This window comes from Erpetoichthys calabaricus, chromosome 18, assembly GCF_900747795.2.
Source record: "Erpetoichthys calabaricus chromosome 18, fErpCal1.3, whole genome shotgun sequence".
In the NCBI taxonomy this organism is placed as follows: Eukaryota; Metazoa; Chordata; class Cladistia; order Polypteriformes; family Polypteridae; genus Erpetoichthys; species Erpetoichthys calabaricus.
In genome coordinates, this window is record NC_041411.2 from 37,723,474 (window position 1) to 37,749,024 (window position 25,551).

A 25,551-nucleotide genomic window follows, 5' to 3' on the forward strand; every position below is an offset into this window, starting at 1 on the left:
GGCTAACTCTTGATGAGTCCATACATATAAGCATAAACAGATGTTTGGTAGCCATTAAAGACTCTGCTAGGACATTAACGATTGTTTTTACAAGTACGTGAAATAATGGGTGGTTAGGCGGACACAGTTTCTCTTAAATTGAAGTTCTTTTGTGAGAATGTTGATTAGAGTGAACTATGGTTAAATTATTTTTGAGGATATCCTTGAGAATTACTTTAACCTTTTGTCAAACACACAGCTAAACTTTTCTTTGTTCATTCTTTAGTATCTTTGGCCTCAAGTACTGTGGGTCCAGGAGGACAGATCGTTCACACAGAAACTAGTGAGGTGGTTCTCAGAGGCGACCCATTAAATGGTTTTGGAATTCAACTTCAGGGTGGGATTTTTGCCACAGAGACCCTCTCAAGTCCCCCACTTATCCGCTTTATTGAACCAGACAGCCCTGCTGAAAGGTGAGTTTACTTTAAAGCTGAAGTCGATCACCTTCATGATCTCTGATGAGCTATTTATTTGTTTCCAAGGCTATTTACATTTCAAAAAAGGACAATTATTATTATATTAATCTTTTTTTAAAGGTGAAAGCCTATCAATGTTACACTTCTCATCCTACAGTATTGCTGTGCTTAAAAACTGAAACAGATGCAAGTGCATAAAAAAGGCAGAGGTCATGCAGTCAGAGAATATACTGATAATCTGTTAAGAATGAGTAGTCGCTCACAAGATTGTGAAATATGGTACATCAATAGTGTGTGTGTATGCAACAACAACATTTATTTATATAGCACATTTTCATAAAAATAATGTAGCTCAAAGTGCTTTACATGATGAAGAAAAGAAAAATAAAAGACAAAGTAAGAATTAAAATAAGACAACACTAATTAACATAGAGTAAGAGTAAGGTCCGATGGCCAGAGGGGACAGAAAAAACAAAAAAAAAACTCCAGACGGCTGGAGAGAAAAAAATAAAATCTGTATACAATTTATTGTGACAGATGTCCAGGGACCTTGCCCCACCGGGATGCCAGAACTACGGGACTACCGGAAGAAGGGCAGTGTTTTCCCTGGGCCACAAGGGGGCAGCACCCCTGGGTTGTACGGGGGCCACTGAGATGGTGGATCAAACCCCTCTGCTCCATTGTGGCCACCGCCAGGGGGTGCCTGGATAGCCCCTGGACTTGAATATGCAGCACTTCTGCCACACTTGGGAGTGCTGCCGGAAGGAGGACTGAATTCCCTTGCAGCACTTCCGACACACCCAGTGCTGCAAGGATGTTATTCAGGGGCCACCTGCGACACACCCGGGGACTGAATAAAAGGGGCCGCCTCACTCAATCAGGGAGCTGGAGTTGGGTGGAAGAAGGATGGAGCTTGCCACCTGTAAATATCGCTGCCACCCCAACGAATTGTGCTGTATATTGCCTTTGATTTTTGTAAGTCTAAGCATTATCCTCTGATGGAGTCTCCTGGTAGGGGCTGAAAGCTCAGGAATAAAAACTACTTTATGATACGTGATTCATTTTTCTCCCTTTGTGGATCTCCAGCTGCTAATATGCAAACCGTATCACAGACCTTCTCTTCCATATATATATATATGGTTGAAATAGTTTACTGTCAAATAATGCAAAGAGTACACGACACATGTTTCGCCCTAATTCTGGGCTCATCAGGCGTACACACTCACTGCACCCCCCTCTCGGGGAATCGAACCTCGGACGTCAGCGCTAACGTTGCACCACAGTGTGTGGTTTGTTCATTTGACAGCATGTAGATTGGGGTGAGAGGGGGGTACAGAGAGTGTGTACACCTGATGAGCCCAAAACTAGGGCGAAATACGTGTCGCATACTCTTTGCATTATTTGACAGTAAACTATTTCAACCATTCTATGATCTGCTTCTCGCAACTGAAAGAGGGGACCATGGCGGTTGTAAGCCGACTTGCTGACCAACCACAAGCGTTACCTTGTAGGTAACCACCCATACAATCAGATTGTGATTCAAACTATGAATGCCATGGATGTAATTACCCTGATCTACATGCTGTCAAATGAACGAACCACACGCCGTGACGCAACGTTATAGGCTTCACCTGTAGCGCTGACGTCCGAGGTTCGATTCCCTGAGAGGGGGGTGCAGTGAGTGTGTACGCCTGATGAGCCCAGAATTAGGGCGAAATATATATATTCATTGCATTCGTAGTCTGAGTCCCGACCTGAATTGTTTGGGTGGTTACCTACCAGGAAACACGTGTGGTTGGTTTGCCATTCGGCAAACATCTGCCACGGGGCCCTCTTCAGTTGCGAGAAGCAAATCATGAAATGTTGCATAGTTTACTGTCAAATAATGCAAACTATGCAACATATATATAATCTATGCATGTGTGTATGTATATACAGTGTGCCTGTGTGTGTATTCATATACTACTGAAAAAATTTTAGAACCTACTCTCACCTTTACCCAATTTTTATTGAAATGTACAGGTAAGCCTTTCCAGTCTAGTGAATAACTTGAAATGCTGGTAAGCAGTAGTTTAGGTTACCAAAAACTGAAAAATAATGTTATGTCAAAAGGCATTTTTTTCCAAGGAACAAGTAATGGGTCAACGACTTAAACTTTTCTGTATCAATGAGACTTAATTAAGCCTTTAATGTTGATTCAAAAAATTCCTCCAAGTGTCCCAAGTTTTGTTGATTACTTACAAACATTCTGAATTAAACCAGTGGCGGAACAAACCGTGTTGCTACACCCTCTGATGCATTACCTGAACAATATTGCACTGTATATTGCTATCCCTATGGTGATAAAAGACAATTAACTAAGGAAGACATAACAAACCAACCATTATACTTGTAACTCCTTAAAAGTGTAGGTCTTTCCTTTAGAGAAATTGTGGAGAAGGTCAATGTGCAAGTGATTATAGTGCCCTAAACCAGTGTTTCTCAACCGTTCTGGTGTTGCAACCCACTTTTTTTTTTGTTTTTTCATCACAGTTTGTCGTCTCCTTCATGAATCGATCTCAATCTTTACAGCCACAACCTACTACCATTTGTGGTAATATGCGTCTCTGTGCATTACCAATTCAAGTTAAAAATAATCGAACATTATTGTTCACAAGTGTAATAGTATCCTCGCATAAAGGAAGTGCGCTTACCCGTCTGTGTGTTAAAGATGCTGGGGGCCATCTCACAGTTGAACTGTGGCAGCAGCATGTGACTAATGACCTAGTGATTGAGAAATGCTGTGCTACACCATCAAACTTGAAGAAACTCTGGCAGGAACAGGTCTAGCAGACCCAAAGCCACAACAATCAGAAGACAAAATTTGAGAGTCAACAGCTTCCATGATAAGTGCCTCACAGGACAACAGCTTGAAAGTTATATGAAAGTACATTATTCTCGTATCTACCAAAGCAGTCAGAATATTTGCTTACACTATGCTATGTGTTTTTTGACCACAACACCCACTCACATTGTTAGCTTATGTTGCCAATAGTGTTCTAAACAATACATTAAGGAAGTTTAATTTACAGAACACAGACAAGCAGCATGGTGTAGTGGCTATGATTTGACACCTATTATCATGATATTGCCCCTCATTTCATGTCAGTTCATGTCCCTATTGCACAATATGACTGTGGCCTAGAAGCTAAACAAACCTGAACACCAGTTGGCTTTTTCACAGTTCCATGTTTTAATTCTGGTGAGCATGGTCAAGGGGTAAGTGCTCTTCTGGTTATCCAAAACAGTGGCAAAATTACGAAACAAGAGTTTCTGTAGTGTCCCACTGTATTCACATTTTAAAGACATCCTTACATGAGTTGCCATGACTTCCCAACTAAGGAAACAAAGAGAAGAGAATTAATCCAACATCATAAGACACAAAAGCTCAAATTTTGTTATTCACCATGGCATTATTTGTGTTTATGGCCAGCACTTCAAATCTGATGATTCTACAAAGTTTACACGTTGTTTTAGGATTAATGATGTGATGCACCTTTCTTTTAGCTGAATTAACTTTAGTGTCAAACTGACATGGACATCAGTATTTGAAAGGCAAATGTTCATTTTGGAGTTAATGTGCGAGAGTGGGCACTGATGGAAAACAGTACCTCAGGTCCCTTCTCAACAGTGAACTCGCCTGTTTTTGCTGCCCCCCTGGATTTCATAAGAAGACACTGACGATACCATATCTTAGCTGTATCACTGGCATATGAGTCCTTTTAATCTTTGTCTCAAGAAAATACCTCCAGATAGACAATGTTTTAAGTGAAAACTTCAAGCCTTGCCCACCATTGCTGAGGTGTTTCACTTGCACGTTGTTGAGCCGCAGTAATTGCTTCATTTCGACGCTGTGTCTCTTCATCTGTGTCATTAGCATGGTGCCGTTTGCTGCACACAGGTCTTTTGTAGTGAGATATGAGGTGCATGCAAGCGCCGAAAAGATTGAAAAGTGCCTGAATGCACCATCTAGTGGCTGTGGTTGGGCGTGAGCGGAACAAACTGCTCCTAACACACACGCAGGTCTTTCATTTATGTATGTCAATTTATAAGATGGCAGCTAATTCACCTTGTTTGTTTAAATATACTGACATCTCTTGTAACTAAGCAAGCTAACATTACCTATAACAAAATAGATTAGCTGAAACTATAAGACAGTTAAATTACCTCAGTAATTATAAAGAAATGTCTCCATGAAAGATGAATAGTTTTTGTCCATTTTCTATGATTTTGTGATGTAATGCTTTCAACAATACTTCTTATATTGCTAAAATCGATTTTTGGAAGTGAAAGGAGAGAAGTGGAATATACACAATCCATTGCTGGCTAACTAACAGAAAGTAAGTTTATCCATTGATATGTCATTCCAAGTATTTATTTAAACAGTTGCAAGTATTCTTTTTTTTTTTTTGCAAGTCATCTTGGTGCATACTGAATAAACAATAATAATAAAACAGACTATTTTCTTGCAGACTTCAGCAAATTATATCCATTCCGCAGCTTTTGCCTCTTTTTGTCTTATGAATTTAATGAGCACAAATCTATAAACTGATGTTACAAGCTTTGTACAGAAGAATTATTGCCAGCTTTAACTGTCTGAGATCAAAAGGATGTTAAAATCATAATCCTAAATGTGTCCGGAATGACAGCTACAAGGGTGCACATAGTGGAATTGTCAAGTCTTGCACCACCATTTTTTAAATAGCTTTTACAGAACACGATCCAGAGTTTAATTAACATTGTATGATCATAAACACCCATACTGTAAGAGGACCAAGATGTGTGCACAGAGACAGCTCTGCTCAAAATAACTTTCATTTAAAGGTATTACCACAACATGCTGCTAGTCTGTATTAAGCAAAGGTGATTTGATGTTAGACCCTATGGCCTGGGAGGAAGTTGTGGCATCACATTAATATACTGATGTCTTTTGTGGCACATGCACCAAAGGCACTATTATTGTATCTCAAATAAGCCGCCTTGTGCCGTAATGTGTCTTGCAAATTGAATGACCGACTCTCGGATTAGATTACATAAACTTTATTAATCCCGTGAGAAAATTCAGATGCATACAGAAGCAGAAATATAAAAGTGAGGATACAGACTCGCATGACAAATAATAATACAGCAATCAATCTATCGAAAAATAAATAAATGCATATTGTGCAGAAATTTTAAAATGTACTTAGAGTACTTCGGGAGGAAGCATTGAACTGCCTGATAGTAGTGGACAGAAAATGGAATGAAATTTTGACTTTAAGTGCTCCAAGAGTGCGCCTCCTGGAGGGGATGGATAGATATTTTACATGATGGCATCCAATTTTGTCACTATCCTCTTTTCCATAGCAGTGTTCAGTGTGTCCAGGGTGGGTTCGCCCTGTGATGATGCAGCCTTTAGTGATAAGTTTATTTAGGCACTGTGCATATTTTGAGCTGAACTTGCTTCCCCAGGAGACCACAGCAGTAGAAAACCACACTGGCTACCATGCACTGATAGAACATTTCAAGCAGTTTGCTGCAAACATCATACATTAAGTTGGTGTGCGTGCAATTGTGTGTGTGTGATCCTGTACTCAGTCCAGAGCTGGTTTCCACCATGCTGCTGGGATAGGATCCAACTATTTGTGACCATAAACTGAATGGGCAAGGTTTAAAATGCAATGATGGAAGCTGGATGCCAAATTTAGTTTGTTTCCCTTTTTATGACCAGTGCTACAAGAACGTATTTCCTCCTTGAGAGTGCAATTTAGTAGTAGTAGTAGAAAAGGGAGTGTGCAGTGAAATTCTTACATACATTTCCTACCAACATACATCACATCACCATTCTCTGCCACCATGAGAAACAGAAATATCAGAGAAAAGAAATGTCTGTCATATATTGAAAGGTGAACCATGCCCTAGGTCAAGTCCTTCACGTACTGTAATTCAGAATATTACTAGAAATTATTTATGACACAAAATGTTATGATTGTAGAAAGCAATTAAGTCCAAGAAATGAACACATTTGCATTGTAGATAGTAAGTGAATTATCTTGGCACACATGCTGATATCATTGTGTTGATTATTCATCTCTTTCTCTCTCTTTTATATATACTAGGGGGCTTCGCCCCCTGCTCGCGTCACTCACCAACCCCCGTGTTTGGTTTTCCGGACACACTTTTAAGATTTTTTTTTCTTTGAATTGTTGCTGTTTCATTAGTTTCACTTTTATTTCAGAACTCCTGTAAAAACAATATTTGGAATCTTTCGAGTCCAAATATACTGAATTTTTAAAATGAGGTCAGTGAGACATGTGTTTAATGACTTTGTCAGGTTAGAGATAATGAAAACTGGAATTCAAAAGACCCCAAAAAAACGTAGGCGTGAAACACATGCAGAGCAAGATACAGAATATGAAAGCAGAAAAAAAATGAAAGTGTCCAAAAAAAAATTAAACATCGCATTAGCGCAAAAAAAAGAGAAATTATTACTCGGAGAAATAACTAAAAGGCAAATAGAGGACACAGGTGATATGTCAGAAGTATGCAAATATTGTAAGGCTTTGAAGTTTAAGTCAGAGAATTTCAAAACCATGTTTTACCTCACATGCATTTATTGTTTACTTTGCAAAAAAAATTAACTGATGATGATGTCGATCGCTTTGTCTGTGCTGAAATTCCAAACAGAGAAACCTATCCTGAATTATCTCTAACTGCTCTGCATGTGTTTGGCCCTTTTGTTTTGTAACTTGCTTTCTTTTTTTTATACTTTCTAATTTTCCTACTTTCATATTCTTTAACTTTCTCCACATTTTTTTTTTTTTTTGAGCCTTTCGAATGCTCTGCTTTCATAATCTGCTCTGCATGTGTATAGCGCCAACGTTTGTGAACGTCTTTATGAAGTTCTACTTTGTCTTTTACTGTCTTTTAATTCTGAGCTTGATTGGACGTGCTTTGTTTTATTTCCACTTGTTACGGGCTGATAATTACTTGCCTTATTTTCTGAATTTGCATCTATCTATCTATCTATCTATCTATCTATCTATCTATCTATCTATCTATCTATCTATCTATCTATCTATCTATCTATCTATCTATCTATCTATCTATCTATCTATCTATCTATCTATCTATCTATCTATCTATCTATCTATCTATCTAATATCCAGTGTATGTCTGTCCGCGTGTACAGTATGTCCTCTTTTCAGAAGTGAACTACTTAACGGATTTAGATCGGGTTTTTTTCTATAATTTGCTTGAACATTCCGGTTGATTTTGCGACTTCTCTCATCACGCTAAGAATCATAGTTCACTTGCAGGAGCGATATATTCATGCTAATCCGAGACAGAGGCTGTATGAAGCCACGATTGTATGTATCGTGATCGTGACCGAGAGAATAAAAGTGAAAAAAAAAAAAAACGCTAATTTTTACAAGTACTATAAATGTACACCGGTTGTTACAGATGCAAACCAAATATGTGTTTATTGTATAATATGTTCTCCCCATGTCTGCGTGGGTGTCCTCCGGGCGCTCCAGTTTCCTCCCACAGTCCAAAGACATGCAGGTTAGGTGGATTGGTGATTCTAAATTGGCCCAAGTGTGTGCTTGGTGTGTGGGTGTGTTTGTGTGTGTCCTGCGGTGGGTTGGCACCCTGCCCGGGATTGGTTCCTGCCTTGTGCCCTGTGTTGGCTGGGATTGGCTCCAGCAGACCCCCGTGACCCTGTGTTCGAATTCAGCGGGTTGGAAAATGGATGGATGTATAATATTAACAATAAGAGCAGCTCACTACTGAAAACGTTAAATATAGAAGGCAGTCAGGATCAAACCGGGTACTCTTAATAACAAGTCAGCAATTCTTACCACTACGCCACGGAAGCTGTTGTATTGTCCTTGAACATTTTGTGAAAGTGTTTATTTGATCTTTGGACTTCAGACTTCACACATTATATAGAGTATGCGTACATTTTGTCAATTACTACTAAAATATGAAAAACGTTTCTGTTTTAACAATATGTTTACACACATTATTGCAGAAATGGAACACACATGAAATGCATGTGTTCCAAATAACGATCTATTATTTCCACTCTAAAACTCCAGCACTTCACTCCCAGATAATCAATCAAGGCATGAGCTGGGAGAACTTTGTGCATGGTCTGCAGCGGTGGGGGGATGGAATAGCCGGCTGCTTGTCTTTATCGGCACATTTACAGGACAAAAGACGCTGATGGAGAGGTGTGAAGGGATTTAAAGTGGGCCAGATTTACGAGTTTTTTCGTAGGCTTTGGTAATTTTAGTGTTAAGCAGATTGGAATATAGGCGATGAAATAGTAAAGGAGTCTCTGCATGGTGAGGCCTCATCTGGAGTACTGTGTGTAATTTTGGTCTCCAGGCTACAAAAAGGACATAGCAGCGCTAGAAAAGGTCCAGAGAAGAGCAACTAGGCTGATTCCAGGGCTACAGGGGATGAGTTATAAGGAAAGATTAAGAGCTGAGTCTTTACAGTTTAAGCAAACGAAGATTAAGAGGTGACATGATTGAAGTGTTTAAAATTATTAAGGGAATTAGTCCAGTGGATCGAGATTGTTATTTTAAAATGAGTTTGACAAGAACATGCAAACAATAAGAAGTTTTTCTTTACACAGAGAACCACCGATACTTGGAATAAGTTACCAAGTTGTGTGGTAGACAGGAGGACTTCAGGGACCTTCAAAACTAAACATGATGTTATTTTGAAAGAATTAAGTGGATGGGATTGGTGAGCTTTGTTGGTCTGAATGGCCTGTTCTCGTCTACATTGTTCTGATGTTCTCATAAACATAATGTTTGATATGGTGGCTTTCATATCAGGCATACTCTCAAAGAGCCTTATCAAACAGTTCAGGATACTAGAATTTTGCAGAAGTTGTATAATAAAGCACTTTTCACAGAAAGCAAGTGAGAAATGATGGCACCTGTTTCTTAAATCTCTCTTGTGTTAAAGTTTTGTGTTCAAAAAAAAAAATGATCCAAGTGTTTTTTCGAATCATTCAACTCTAAAGTGCATTTTTAAACACTCAGATCTTTCCACAATTAAGATAAAGCCAATGTTCAAACCCAGCCCTGTGTATTTTGTTTATTTCACCCTCCCCCAAAATGGCTTTGTGTGTGAGATAAGCCGGGCTTCACGGTGCCAGTCAAAGAGCTCATTACAATTAGTGCAGTCCCAAGAGCCCAGTAGTCCAGCAATTATTAGTTATTAACTTATCAGCCCCTTTCAAGAATAATCATCTCATTTATCACTGTAGCAAAGACTCGGGTCATTTCCAAGATGAATGGCCTGCATTCTTTATTGAGTTTCACCTACTGCTCCCCTGTCCAAGTTCTCGGTCAACTGTGTTTCGTTCCCTAGAGTAATTAGAGTGCAGATTTTTAACCCATCTCCTCCTGTGAGTTCAAATGGCCGCATATGGAACTTAAACAAAAAGGTCTTGTATGAAGATCATAGTCGGCTTTGATCACAAAGCACACTGAAGAGAAATAAGATGCAAACAGATATGTCCAGGAATCACTCAGCCATCAACACTATAAATATTCCTTTCAAGATGCTCTGTAATGATGACAAACTAAAGCAGTAATTAAGGAAGCTGAAAGGATGAAAATGCAAATGTCTACATGCCCATTTGTGTGATTTATGCTATTCTGATTGAAAATGGAGGCATTATAGATTGCACCATGCAACACTCTGTTAAAAGCTCTGCACTAATTGAGTGCCAGTTATATAAGCATTCAAATAATACACTTAAACTTGTGGCAGTTTTGCTTTCTTGTAATTTCAACAAAGTAGTTGCAGTGAAAATTAAATTTTAATATTTGCACTTGAATGCTTGCCAGAACCACAATATTGCTGGAGTAAATAACAGTCACAATGCAACCAATGTGAGTCAATCTAACTGATGTCTCCTTAATTTAGCTTTCTATTTTCTACTCAACAAAACACGGATGGGGTGGATACCACACACACCCAGTGTGATTTAAATCCATTTGATTTGGCATACGTCATTCTCAGACCTGCTCAATTTAATTTGGAATCACAGGAGGCCGTATCCTAGCTGTACTGAGCACAAGGCAGGGAAACAGTCCTGGACAGGCTGCTGCTAGTCTATTACAGGGCCCCCACTCAATTTCTCTCTTTTCACACACAATTTGGAATTTCCTTTCTGCCTAACGAGTTTTTGGGGATGTGAGAGTGAACCATGCAGCCGGTGCAGTGGTAGCAGTGCTGCCTCACCGTAAGGAGAACATGGGTTTGTGTCCCTGGTCTTCCCTACGTGGAGTTTGCAAAGCACTTTGACAAGTGAGAAAAGTGCTATATAAATGTATGTAAAAAATTGTTATTATTATTAATCCCACAGAGACACTAGGACAACAATCAGATTCCAGTTAGGAACACCAAATCAAAGAGGTGGCAGCACTACCCACTGCACCACTATAGTTAAACACGTGTTTATATAACTAAAGGCTTTGTTGGTAACCATAAGCTAATTTTGGTCCTCTTTCCACATTTACTTTCTTTTATGAAAGACAGTAACTGTCCTTGTCACCCTTCTAGAGGTGTCATTTAAGAGGAGTTTCATCATACATTAACTCACTTAATTAGTCCAGCTTTCATTTCCCTTACTGACCCATTCCAAATGCCCTCCCATAGGCACAAGCTCAAATAGTTCATATTCGATATTCAAGTTGGAGACAAATATGAGACCTATGAATGCATGTTCTAGACAAAGTTGTGCATCAGGCAGGACTACACTCTGGCCTTTTAGGTTAGTGATCAGAGAGTTGTCCCAGAACAGAAGTTAATGGTTGAGTATTCAAAATGAACCTTCATCTATTAGCCATCATGTGTTCCTGCTGCTTTTACCGTATTGTGTATGCTTTTCAGTTGAATTTGTGCCGTGCCATAAATACAGCTATGAAGTCCTTTGGTTCCTATTCACAATGGAACAGAATACATTTGATATTGTGTTAACTAGCTTTATTTCATGATCCTCCCTTCATATTCAATACTGTGGCTTTTGCTTTTGCTTGCAGGTGTGGGTTGTTGCAAGTAGGAGACCGACTCCTGTCAATCAACGACATCCCTACGGAAGATGGAACACTAGAAGAAGCCAATCAACTGTTGAGAGATGCTGCTCTGTCTAACAAAGTCACCTTGGAAATTGAGTTTGATGTAGCAGGTAGGGAAATTGGAGCGTTCTCCATATCTGTCACACCCCCTGCTTCTGTAACTAAACTGGATAGATACATCTGTCTGTTGTGATGCAACACTTGTGCTTCCATTCATTTTCAGTTTTGATTTATTCAGTTCAGGATTTTTAAGGGCCAGATCAAATTCCAGCAGAATTTGGGTAAAAGGTGGGAACCAACCTAAGATGTGGCACCAGATGTAAGGTTTTGTCCTTTAATATTTGACTATCCCAATATATATATATATATATATATATATATATATATATAATATAATATTTGCAGCTGGAGGTCCACAAAGGGAGAAAAAATGAATCACATATCAAGTAGTTTTTATTCCTGAGCTTTCAACCCCTGCCAGGGGTCTTCATCAAAGGATAATGCTTAGACTTACAAGAATGATTTTTTTCTCCCTTTGTGGACCTCCAGCTGCAAATATGCAAACCGTATCACAGACCTTCTCTTCCATATAAATAATATATACAGTAATCCCTCCTCCATCGCAGGGGTCGCGTTCCAGAGCCAACCGCGAAATAAGAAAATCCGCGAAGTAGAAACCATATGTTTATATGGTTATTTTTATATTGTCATGCTTGGGTCACAGATTTGCGCAGAAACACAGGAGGTTGTAGAGAGACAGGAACGTTATTCAAACACTGCAAACAAACATTTGTCTCTTTTTCAAAAGTTTAAACTGTGCTCCATGACAAGACAGAGATGACAGTTCTGTCTCACAATTAAAAGAATGCAAACATATCTTCCTCTTCAAAGGAGTGCGTGTCAGGAGCACAGAATGTCACATAGATAGAGAAAACAATCTCTAGCAAACAAATCAATAGGGCTGTTTGGCTTTTAAGTATGCGAAGCACCGCGGCACAAAGCTGTTGAAGGCGGCAGCTCACACCCCCTCCGTCAGGAGCAGGGGGAGAGAGAGAGATAGAGAGAGACAGAGTTTGTTTTTCAGTCAAAAATCAATACGTGCCCTTCGAGCTTTTAGCTTCTAGAGCAATCTAGCTTCTCAGCCATCTGCCAATAGCGTCCCTTGTATGAAATCACCTGGGCAAACCAACTGAGGAAGCATGTACCAGAAATTAAAAGACCCATTGTCCGCAGAAATCCGCGAACCAGCAAAAAATCCGCAATATATATTTAAATATGCTTACATATAAAATCCGCGATGGAGTGAAGCCGCGAAAGGCGAAGCACGATATAGCGAGGGATCACTGTATATATATATATATATATATATATATATATATATATATAATACACACATACATACATATCTTCTTCTATAATACGCTACCGTGGCTGTTGGTTTGTCTGTCCAGGGTTTTAAATCACCTGTAGCTCGCAAACCGTTTCACCTTTTGACTTGAAATTTAGTACACATACACTACGTGACATCTACTATCCGCTTTCGGAGTGATGATTTTATTACTCTTTTTATTTTTATTTTATTTTATTGTAGAATCAAGTCTCGGCAGCGCGCAGCAGGGCGGCCGTGCGGCGGATGCGTACGGGTGCCGCTCTCATTCCCTACCACCTTCGCTAATCATTCTTGAGGCAGATTGAAGACTTAAGTGCCATATTAAGTGAAAGATTAAAGAAAACATACTAAGTAATTGCAACACAAAAACTAACTTAATCAGTTTTAACACGAAAAAATGCCGACGAAAGAAGAGAAGCAGCGGGCTGCTAGGGTGGAGTAAAGAAGAGCTGCTCAGGAAGCAGCAAGCATATCAACCTCTGAGCAAATGAATGCTAAACGTACAGAGAAAGAGGATGAAGACTATGAATGCTCAAGTCAAGTGTATTCACTGCACGTTATCGTGCAGTGCTCCGTTACTGGTGTGTATATATACACACACACACACACACACACGCAGTATCTGCTGTGACAGTAGATGGCACTATACCTGTGCTTAACACGACACAAACAGACGCAGGAGGCACACTTATAAAACACAAGTGATTTTATTTTATCTCTCTTCACCTCATGGGAAATCCCTTCCTTGCTTCCCACAGGCACAACACAGTCTCAAGCAAAGCACACAATACTCAATCCTTTACTTTTCCGTCTCTTCTTCTTTCTTTTCTTTCTCCTATACTCCTCCTCAGCAAGCTTCATCTCCCCATTCCCGACTCTGGCTCACCAAGTATTCTCTGCTGGCCCCTTATATAAATCACCCGGAAGTCCTCCAGGTGCTTGTTGCCCCATTTCCGGCTGTATTTCCAGGTGTGTTGGAAGAACCACCCGCATGGGCTCAGGAACAGCTGCAGCGCCCCCAGGCACCACCCCTGGATCCCAACAGGGCTGTAGATAACTCTACCTCCCATGAAGCCCTGCGGGAGTCCGAGGCACCACTACAGCCTATGGAGTTGCCATCTAGTGTCCCAGGGGTGGTACTGTTCTGCTCACGCTTGCTCCGCTGATCCTCTCAGTGAAGATGCGTCCCGGCCGTGCAAGGACCCCAGCCATCTATGACAACGCTCAGAGAGAAAGCAAACATTTTTACTTTAGTGTAATTAATTCATGATCGCCTAGTTGGGGCTGGATGGTCTCGTGGTCTCTGAAACCCCTGCAGATTTTGTTTTTATTTTCTCCAGGCCTCTGGAGTTTTTTTTTTTTTTGTTTTTTTTTTTGTTTTTTCTGTCCCCCCTGGCCATCGGACCTTACTTTATTCTTTGTTAATTAGTATTGCCTAGTTTTATTTTTATATTTGTGTCTTTTTTCTTCCTCCTGTAAAGCACTTTGAGCTACATCATTTGTATGAAAATGTGCTATAGAAATAAATGTTGCTGCTGTTGATATCCTTGTGATTTTCCTACCATCATATGCTTGTGCACATTTCTATTAAATGCTAGGAAGAGAAGGTCTAACATTTCTTTAGCTAACAAAAAGCGTACTTTCATTGAGCATTCTCTCCAAATTTCTCACAAATTTATATTCACTCTTAAACTTGTACAGCAGAATGTTTAAACCAGTCAATTACCAGTTGGCGGATGTCACTAAGAATTTCAGTACATTTTATTCATGTGACAATACTACTTCTGTTACAACTGCTTAGATTGTGATACAAGATGCTGCCGATACAAAATGTGGCCTTGTATTATGTATTGTATGACTGACATGAAATACAAAGTCAAACAAAAACCTATTCATTGAAAGCAGGAAAAAATCTGAGAGAAACACTAGAACTGAGCTGTAGCATGCCAGAGTGACGTCACTTAGGCAGAAACATTCACCATCGGTATAAAAATATGAAGGTGAAAGTTATCACCGCTCATCATAAACAGCACTGGTTAAGTGGCATCACCGCAGCAAGGTTATTGTTTTGCACACACACTTAATTTGAGTTGCATCCTTGGACAAGTACGGTGAAACCACAACATTGTTTAAGAAATGTACCACTTACATTCACAGGCTTGCTTTAAATCAAGCTCTATTGGAACTTCCAGAGCACAGACTTACTGTAACAGAACAGTTCTTATGATATACACAAATACTACTGAGAGCAGCAAGCTGGAGTTACTGCAGCCCCTTTCTAGCCATGGATGAGAAAATGAGTGCTCAAGACATCAATACACCTTTCACTGCTGCTGATTCATAAGTACGGGTAGACTGCAATAAGAAGAGATTAAAAAGCAGTGGCTCTTGGCTTTGCTCTCAACAGCAGCCTTTATCATGATGGAGAGAGAAAGCAGCCAAATTCACAAGGCTTGCTTTTCTGGTCAAGTCATACGTCTGTCCATGTTAGATCTCTAGCCAGTGAGAGGGATATTAGGGTCTTCTCTTCATTCAAAGTGCTAACATTCTCATCTTTTTTTTTTAAAAAAAAGGAAGTATAACATTGTTAGTTATTAATAAATCTAGTCAAGACACACACAGCTAATAAGGTATTCAAGGAGGAAATGAAAGGACAGCCGTTGATGGAGCAGTGTTTTATGTTAATTTAAATTTGGATGGTTTGCACTGCAGTAAATTTATTTTATAGGTTTTTAGGGTCGCTAGCTGTATTACCCATATAAGACGGTTTGAAATCTTTGTTTTCATTCCAGATCTCATAGTTAATGTTTGCAGTGCACCATCTATTAGAGTGTATTTTGTAATTGCATCTGTCTCTCCAAAAGATGACACAACACAAACATTTGTCATTTTCTAATCCACTTATTCCTAAACAGGCTAACGGGGTGTCCTGGAGCCTGTCCTAGCTAGCACAGGCCACAAGGCAGGAACAATGACCTGGCAAGGGTGCCAGTCCATTGCCAGGCAAAAACACAAACATACTACAGACCATTCAGTATCGCCAGTCCACCTCATCTGCATGTGTTTGGACTGTGGGAGGAAACAAAATCATCCAGAGACATGGCGAGAACATGCAAACTCCATACAGGGAGGACCCGGGATGCCAACACAGGTCTCCTTAGTGCAAGGCAACAGTGCTACCACTGCCCAATTCAAACATTTGTAATGGTAAAAAAAAAAATGCATTGCATCTGCCATGTTAATTCCAGCATACAGACCGCTCGTCAGACGCACCAAACCAGTTCTGAAGCAGGTGAGAACCTGGCCAGCAGAAGCCATCTCTGCTCTACAAGAATGTTTTGAGTGCACTGACTGGGACATATTTAGAGAGGCTGAAACCAACAGCGACTGTATAAACTTGGAGGAGTACACGTCATCAGTGACCAGCTACACCAATAAGTGCATTGATGACGTCGCTGTCTCCAAGTACATCACTGCACACCCAAACCAGAAACCGTGGATTACAGAGGAAGTGCATGTGCTACTGAGGACCCAGGACTCTCCCTTCAGGGAAGGTGATGAAATCGCCCTGAGAACAGCGAGGGCCAAACTATTCCGCACCATCAGAGCAACAAAGCGCGCACATGCCCAGAGAATCCATGGACTTTTCCTACATGACAAAGACGCATGGAGCATGTGGAAAGGCATCCAGGCTATCACTAATTACAGGACAACACCACCTACCTGTGACAGTGATGCCTCCCTTCCAGATGTGCTGAATAACTTCTATGCACGGTTTGAAGCACAGAACAACGTGGTGATGTGGAAGACCACCTCTCCTCCTAGTGACCATGCATTAAATCTGACTGTGGCCGATGTGAGAAATACTCTACGAAGAGTCAACCCACGGAAGGCTGCAGGACCAGATAATATTCCTGGCAGAGTACTAAAGGAATGTGCAGACCAGCTGGCAGACATTTTTACTGACATCTTCAACATCTCCCTGAGCACCACCATCGTCCCAACCTGCTTTAAAACCACCACCATAGTTCCTGTGCCAAACAAGACGCAAGTGTCCAACCTCAATGACTTCAGTCCCATTGCACTCACATCCATCATTATGAAGTGCTTTGAGAAGCTTGTCATGAGGCACATCAAAATCCCTGCTGCCCCCCTCACTGGTTCCCCTGCAGTTTGCTTACCGCCGGAACCATTCAAAAGATGATGCAATAGCCACCACTCTCCATTTGGCTCTTGCTCATCTGGACAATAAGGACACACACATTCGAATGCTGTTTATCGATTTCAGCTCAGCATTCAACACGATCGTTCCTCAGCAGCTGACGGAAAAGCTGAGCCTGCTGGGACTGAACACCTACCTCTGTATCTGGATTCTGGACTTCTTGACTGAGAGGCCTCAGTCAGTCAGAATTGGAAACAACATCTCCAGAACCACTACACTGAGCACTGGAGCCCCTCGAGGATGTGTGTTCAGTTCATTACTGTTTACACTGCTGACTCATGACTGTGCAGCAACGCACAGCTCTAATCACATCTAATCACTAGCTCCTTACACTCCTTGTCACTCTCTCAGGACCTCGAGCAGTAACCTCCTTAATGTCCCACACACCAGACTCTCCACCTTGGGAGGCAGGTTGTTCAGTACTATAGCCCCTCAACTCTGGAACTCTCTTCCTCAGTCTGTTCGAGATTGCTCCTGTTTCTGCACTTTTAAATCTCAACTGAAAACTTTCCTCTTCTACGAACTTTTGTCGTCTATGTAATTTTTTTTTTTAACTCTGTATGTAAAGCGACCTTGGGTTTGTGAAAGACATTCAATAAATGTAACTTATTATTATTATTATAAAATTTGCCGATGACACGACTGTGGTGGGTCTCATCAGCAACAACAATGAGTCAGCATACAGAGAGGAGGTGTGGCGGTTAATGGTGTAAAGCTAATAACCTGTCTCTGAATGTAGACAAAACAAAGAAGGTGATTGTTTACTTTAGGAAGACTAAGAGTGACCATCTGCCACTGAACATTGACAGCTCAACTGTGGAGGTCGTCAGTAGCACCAAATTCCTGGGTGTCCACCTGGTAGAGAACCTCACCTGGTCCCACAACACCAGCTCTTTAGCCAAGAACGCCCAGCAGCGGCTCAACTTCCTGCGTAGGCTGAGGAAAGCCCATCTTCCACCAGTTACTCTAACAACATTCTACAGTGGAACCATAGAGAGCATCCTGAGCAACTGCATGACTGTCTGGTTTGGAAATTGCATGGTCAGGGATCGCAAAACCCTACAACAGATAGTGAAGACAGCTGAGAAGATCATGTCCATCATGGACATTTACACCACACGCTGCATCCACAAAGCCACCAGCATTGTGACTGATCCAACACACCCTTCACATTCACTGTTTACACTCCTGCCATTGAGAAAAAGGTACCGAAATATTTGGGCCCTCACCACCAGAATGTGTAACAGTTTCTTCCCCCAAGCAGTCAGACTCCTGAACACTTATGGACCGGACTGATATCTGATATATGCATGTTCTGTTCTGCAGTGTTCCACATGGTTGCACGTTTGCACATTTGACTCACATGCACCTTGTTATATATTATGTGTCTTTATGTTATGTGTCGTGGATTCTTCATTGTCCTGTGTTTTATGTAGCACCATGGTCCTGGAGGAATGTTGTTTCATTTCACTGTATGCTGTACTACTGTATATGGATGAAATGACAATAAATACTCTTGACTTGTCATTCCAAAACATGGTGCATCACAAACATTAGCACTCTTTTTATGAGCCCGACACTAAATGACATATAATAGAGACACAGCAACCTGGTGGACACACAGAAAGGTGCAGATTATTGTCATGTATACTGAGCACAGTGAAACCCTTACATGCATGTGCTGATCAACATGCAATGCATCTTATGTTACTGCAGTACAAATATTTTGTGTTGATATTTAACATTTTTTTTAATAAAAAAAGAATAAGCTTACAAAAACTTTTGTTAAAACGTGTGTATTTGTACCCTGAATTTATTTTACAGTGTTTTAATTTATGACTGTAACACTAAACATACAATACATTAGTTAAATACTCTGTAAATATTGTATCCTGAATTGCAATGTGAAATATATCATGGGCTAAGTGTATTGTCTCATGCCTAGTGATCATATACAGTAATTGAGGATAAAGCGCGCCCACAGCACCGCCACTGCTGCTCATTCTACATATTCCTCTACTGCTAACGGGAGTTTACCCTTCAAGAATACAAAACTGTAAAATCTATGATGTCCTGCAATAATTCTGAGGTGGCTTTCCACATACCCCTTGTGTTTACCTGTCCAGTAAGTACTTTGTTGATACCTGTCACCACTTATCTAAATAACTTTATCTCCAACACAGCTGCAATTTTGAATCCCTGTACCTACTGTAGCCTGAAAATTCAAAGCAGTATTAGCAGAAAGAAACGTGCACCTTGGCAGATGGTACTTGAGGTTCATTTGCTTAGTTTAATTTTCGTCAAACCATTTGGGACTCTTGTTATTATTAATCCTCATTTCTTGCTTTCTTTTTAGAATCTGTAGTGCCCAGTAGCGGTACTTTCCATGTCAAATTGCCTAAGAAGAGAGGAGTAGAGCTGGGAATTACAATCAGCGGTGAGTAATGGTGACTAACATGTTGCCCAAGCCACTCATCAAATAAGAAATGCAAGCCACGGTGGTCTTGCAATCGCTGTATTAATCTTGTCCTAAATCAATGGCAGCACAATGTGCTGTGGTCCATAACTTTGGGCAAGCCTGGAGGGATGCTGTTATGACATGATTGAGTGCATCATTAGGAAATTAAAGATAAAATAAAAACAAACCACTGCAAATTAAAACAATAATAATGACTTACTTCAAAGATTTGTTTTTGTCTATTTAAATTTGTTGTGCTGTTCACAACATGATGAGTCTTCCTTGCTTAGATCGTCCACTTTTTGAAGGTGTAATTTAAGAGTGCTATTCAATCACAGTGCAGATTATCGATCCCATGTAGATGGAATTTGATGAGCCCTGCAGTAATCTGAAACTAACTCTTTGTGGATGGACTAAAAAGATGGAATACTGGGAGAAAGAGGATTTGATATTATTCATACGTTTTTATTCCTAAATCTAATCCCCCCCACCCCTCAGCATGGCAATAAACATCTGTGTGCTCACAGATGCCCCGCATTTGCACATGTCTGCTGGAGCGGAGCAGATGATACATGATAGCATGCAGGGATTTGTTCTCCGAGGCTGTGAAGCTGCTTTATAAAGCTCACAGGAGATGAAGACATCTCAGAGGAGCTGTTTGTCATTCAGGGAACACTTCAGAACCTCTGAAACAAACCAAGTGTACTATAAATGATGGCCTCCTGCACAGAGTTGCTCCTCAGGCAGTACTTGTTGACAGCCTGGTATTATAGGGTCCCAGCAAAGGTCCAACAGATTTTACTAGTTAGTCAGCCATGCACATCTCTGTGGAGTGGGGAATGCATTTGGAGTTAGGGTGTTGAACAGCTGATTAGCTATGTATGCCTCGGGAGGTGCTGTATGGGGGGCAGTAGCTGGCACAAGCCCACTGTGTTAGAGTAAGCCGCTAGTGTTCTAAACCTGAGCTCCTGTTAAATTCTGTGATGTTCGGAGAGCTGAGATATGGTCTAGAATATAAAATGGAAAGGAAATTTCAAAGATAACAAGCAAAAAGGAATTGCCAAGAACTACCAGACGTCAATGGGGAAGAAAATTCTGCTGAATATCTCTACTGATCTGGACTGGGTAATGTGTTAGGAACGAAAGGATGCCACATCATTTGATGGAAATGAAAATTATCAACCTACAGAGGGCTGAATTCAAAGCCACCAAAAATCAAAGTGAAAAAATGATGCGACAGGCAGACTAGTCCATTTTGCCAAAATTTCATTGCAGCAACTCCAAATCGTACTCAGTAGTTTCTATGGCCCCCATGTGCTTATATGCATGCCTGACAACATTGGGGGGGCATGCTCCTAATAAGACAATGTATGGTGTCCTGGGGGATCTCCTCCCAGATATGGACCAGGGCATCTCTGAGCTCCTGGACAGTCTGAGGTGCAACCTGGTGGCATCGGATGGACTGAAACATAATGTCCATAGATGTTCTACTGGATTGAGGTCAGGCGAGTGAGTGTGGTGGCCAGTCAATGATATCAAATCCTTCATCCTCTAGCCACATGAGGCCGGGCATTGTCATGCTCCAGGAGGAACCCAGGATCCACTGCACCAGCATAGGGTCTGACAATGGGTCCAAGGATTTCATCCCAATACCTAATGACAGTCAAGGTGCCATTGTCTAGCCTGTAGAGGTCTATGCGCCCCTCCATGGATATACCTCCTCAGACCATCACTGACCCACCACCAAATCGGTCATGCTGAACGATGTTACAGGCAGCATAGTGTTCTCCACAGTGCCGGGCAGTGAGCACAGGGCCCACTAGAGGATGTTGGGCCCTCAGGCCACCCTCATGAAGTCTGTTTCTGATTGTTTGGTCAGAGGCATTCAGACCAGTGGCCTGCCTGCTGGAGGTCATTTTGTAGGCTCTGGCAGTGCTCGTCCTGTTCCTCCTTGCCTAAAGCAGCAGATACCAGTCAGTCCTACTAATGGGTTAAGGTCCTTCTACTGCCCTGTCCAGCTCTGCTAGAGTAACTGCCTGTCTTATGGAATCTCCTCCATGCCTTGAGACTGCGCTGGGAGACACAGCAAACCTTCTGGCAATGGCACATATTGATGTGCCATCCTGGAGAAGTCGGACTAACTGTGCCACCTCTGTAGTGTCCAGGTATCACCTCATGCTACCAGCAGTGACAACGACCGTAGCCAAATGCAAAACTAGTGAAAAAACAGATGAGGAAGGAAAAATGTCCGTGGCCTCCACCTAATTTTATTAACACCGAAGCATCTGAAACCGATTAACAACCCCTTCTGCTACTGAACTGACCAGATCAACAGCACAGAAGTTTCATTGACTTGATGCTATACTCTGATTAACAAGTGGTCCTTTAATTTTTTTGAGCAGTATATTTATTTCCCATATGCTTTTGTGTGGGTGATTTGTGTTTTCTATTAAATAACATTCAGATATGTACTTTAATACATTCTTGTTTATCATAGCGCTTGAGAAGGGCAAATTGTGTACTAAAACAATCAAGTACAAAACACATAATGGAGTAAAACCAACGCTAAACCTATGGTCCTGGCCTGCCTAAGCTGGAGAAAAGGACGAATATATTAAGGGAGCAGAAGATGAAACAAAACCATACTTCGAGACCAGAAATCAAGCCTATCTATCACCAAAGCCAATAACCAGAGCCCAAAGACGTGATCAGTAATTTGAAAGCACAAAGTCACCATCTAGTCTTCTATTACCACTCTGTAAGTCAAACACAGAAATGGTGGCATCTGTTATAGAACAAGAATGGCATTGCGATCAGACACAAAATAATTTAACATCAAGAACAATATTCTAGAGATTGAAGTAGATAAAAGGATTGACTTCTCCACCTAAATAAAACCTGAAATGAATCAAAAACAGGGAAATTGGGGGGAAAAGCAGACAAATTAAAATAATTTCACCCTAATAAATTACAAACAGTGTGTGATCTATCACTTTTCATGGTGAATGCAATCCTAGAGATCTTTAGACAGAAAAGACTTCTTCAGGATATGGAAGTCTGTCAACAGTTAACAGAGTGTTCATTTTGATATGGCAATATGATAGTCTCCTGGTTAGCCAGTGGTGGGGTTCTGACTCTGAGTCAAACCTTCCCTTTATGCGTTTTATGTTGAATATTGTATCTCGTTGATTCAATGTATTTATTACTGTCAGACTATAATCTGCCATCTTGAAGGAAATATATCATCAAAAAAAAAACATTTCTCAATTTAAAAAAAAATTGTCTAATGACCCTAAACACTGGTATGCAGAGTGACATAGAATATTCTAGTCCCTGTAATTCTCCTGGAAAATGTAAATATATTTATAATGAAAGCATGGACTGTCTCAGGCATTGCTCCAATATCTATAAAACAATTCATTGGGATTAGGTCTGTGCACAGAAAAGACTTGGATGTTTTGTTTGGATTGATATATTGGAGGAAACCCCTACAGATGAACAGCAAACAAATCCTGTATCATGGCAGACAAGACCATTCAGCCCATCAAGTTAGTCTGATGTAGGTAGAATACCCAGAGGGGACTGGGCGGTCTTGTGGCCTGGAACCCCTGCAGATTTTATTTTTTTCTCCAGCCGTCTGGAGTTTTTTTTTTTTGTTTTTTCTGTCCCCCCTGGCCATCGGACCTTACTCTTTTCTATGTTAACTAATGTTTCCTTATTTTAATTTCTTATTTTGTCTTTTATTTTTTCTTTTCTTCATTATGTAAAGCACTTTGAGCTACGTTTTGTAATGAAAATGTGCTATATAAATAAATGGTGGTGTTGTTGATTACCCAGTAGCTAAGCTGTCCCAGTATTTCATGAGAAGTCAAGCAAAATGACACCTTTCGTTGGCTAACAGAATAGATTACAATATGCAAGCTTTCGAGGCAGCTAAGTCTCCTTCTTCAGGCAAGATGTAATACAGAAACATTTTATTTCTGTATTACATTTTGCCTAATGAAGGGGCCTTAGCTGCCTCGAAAGCTTGCATAATGCAATTGTGCCCTATAACCCTTTTGAGTATCGAAACATAAAAAATGGCAATAAATCATTGTCTGTTTGTGAAAAGAAGAATTTTCAATTTACAGTATATTTCAGCCTTTATTTGAATCTGTAGGAAAATGTCCATAGACCTTCATATTCATGCAGCTTACAGTATATTCTATGAAATCTTCTCTGCAGTGTAATTTAAAGGGGGCACAGGGTAGAGCAGCTGCCAGTGTCCTCCAGCTAGACGAGAATTTAGTTCAGGATGGTGTTAACAGATTTGAAGGTTAGCAAGGTTCGTTCTGAAATTCAATTTTGCTAAATATTGTGTTCAATAAACCCTGTGTTAAATTTGGAATCTGGGGCCTATTTTAGGAGTCTGATTTAGGGTGTTTATTTATTTATTTATTTTTTAACATAGACGGCACTTGAAAATAGATCCAGTCATTCTTGTTTTAATCGCCTGGTTAATACATACTTCTTGTTGGCTACATTGAAATGCACTGCCACGTAAGACCAAAAGCAGAAACTACAGTGGATTCAGAAAGAATTATAATCAACAACACAATAAATTGTGCTGAAAGTGAAAGGGTCTGAATACTTTCTACATTTAAAAAGTCAGTTTTACCTGGTGACTTGGTTTGAATATGGGCCCTGGCCACTGGATCTGTAGAGCCTGCACATTTTCACCATACTGTACATGTTACCAATCAAGATGTCTGAATGTTTTTTAGGACCTGTATTAGAGTAGTTAATAAAAAAAAAATCGATCTCTCTATTATAATAAAAAAATCTTGGGATGAGACGAGACTTTTTCAGTGAGATACTTTCGCATCCCGCGAGATGAGACTTTGTGCCAAGAGATTTAACCATGCCCAGGGCCGGAAATAAAAGACAAAGAGTAGATGACAAAATAGAGCGTCGTAAAGAATTCAAAAACGTTGGCTCGATACACATGCAGAGCAGATTAGAGATAAAGTACAAAAATTCGAAAGTATCAAAAAAATAATAGTAAAGGTTGCATTAGCGCAAACAAATAAAAATAATTACTCTGTGAAATAACGGAACAGCAAATAGAGATTGAATATATTGTTCGGATTTAAACTTTAAGTGAGAGACTTGTAGATCGTCTAATTCATGTTACCATCAGGGAAAAGTAGGGTTTCTTCCCGATGAAGAGGCGTATCCGCGAGAATTAAAAGATTTGTTGTTTGGTGAAAGTGAAATCCACATTTGTGACCGGCAGAGACACGGAGTGGCTGGCGCGTAGCAAATGCAGGGGGCAAAGGCTCCTAGTAGCACAAAAATTACAAATTAAGGGTGTGAGTTTTCAAATTTAAAACTAACATAAAAGAACACATTTCTGAATAAATTATTCAATTATGGTGAGGAGTATGCTTGTAATGCATTATTTTACGCCACTGGTTATTTATAGTGTTTAACTCTTTGAGAGCTGAATATTTTTTCCAAAAAACATAGTTTCTGGAAAGCAATGGCTTCTCACAGAAATCAACATAAAACATTTGTTGCTGCATGCTGTGGCTGCCAGCTTGCCAAGAATGTGCGGCAGGCTTTCTGCCAGGCTGTTTTTGCATGGCTGGAACAGCAGCAGCAGCAGTCACGGTCGCAGTGCATTACAATCTGGTTTCTACCCCTTATCATTAAGTGGCAGTCCTCCCTGGTGAACATTGTCAGTACTACAATTAGCTGGGAACCAATCAGCTGAAGCTGGAACCTCACATGTATCAAAATCTGAGTGTGACAAGTCATAGTCCAGTTCAGAGATAATAGGCAAAACATCATCCACCGAGTATTTTGCTTTACGCATTCGCTTTGATCTCTCGCCAGATGTCAGGGCCATTTTTGCCATT

The 25,551-nt window shown here is 40.4% G+C and overlaps 1 protein-coding gene across 8 annotated transcripts in view; it reads left to right on the forward strand.

The window, feature by feature from the left end:
* The window catches only part of grip2b (glutamate receptor interacting protein 2b), a 458,459-nt gene that overhangs the window by 398,752 nt on the left and 34,156 nt on the right, over positions 1 to 25,551 (forward strand). For all 8 annotated transcript variants that reach the window (XM_051921295.1, XM_051921294.1, XM_051921290.1 and 5 more), the window contains 3 exons: positions 266 to 452; positions 11,546 to 11,691; positions 19,550 to 19,630. In XM_051921295.1, coding sequence (XP_051777255.1) covers positions 266 to 452; positions 11,546 to 11,691; positions 19,550 to 19,630 — 414 coding nt within the window. The remainder of the gene's footprint in view (positions 1 to 265; positions 453 to 11,545; positions 11,692 to 19,549; positions 19,631 to 25,551) is intronic.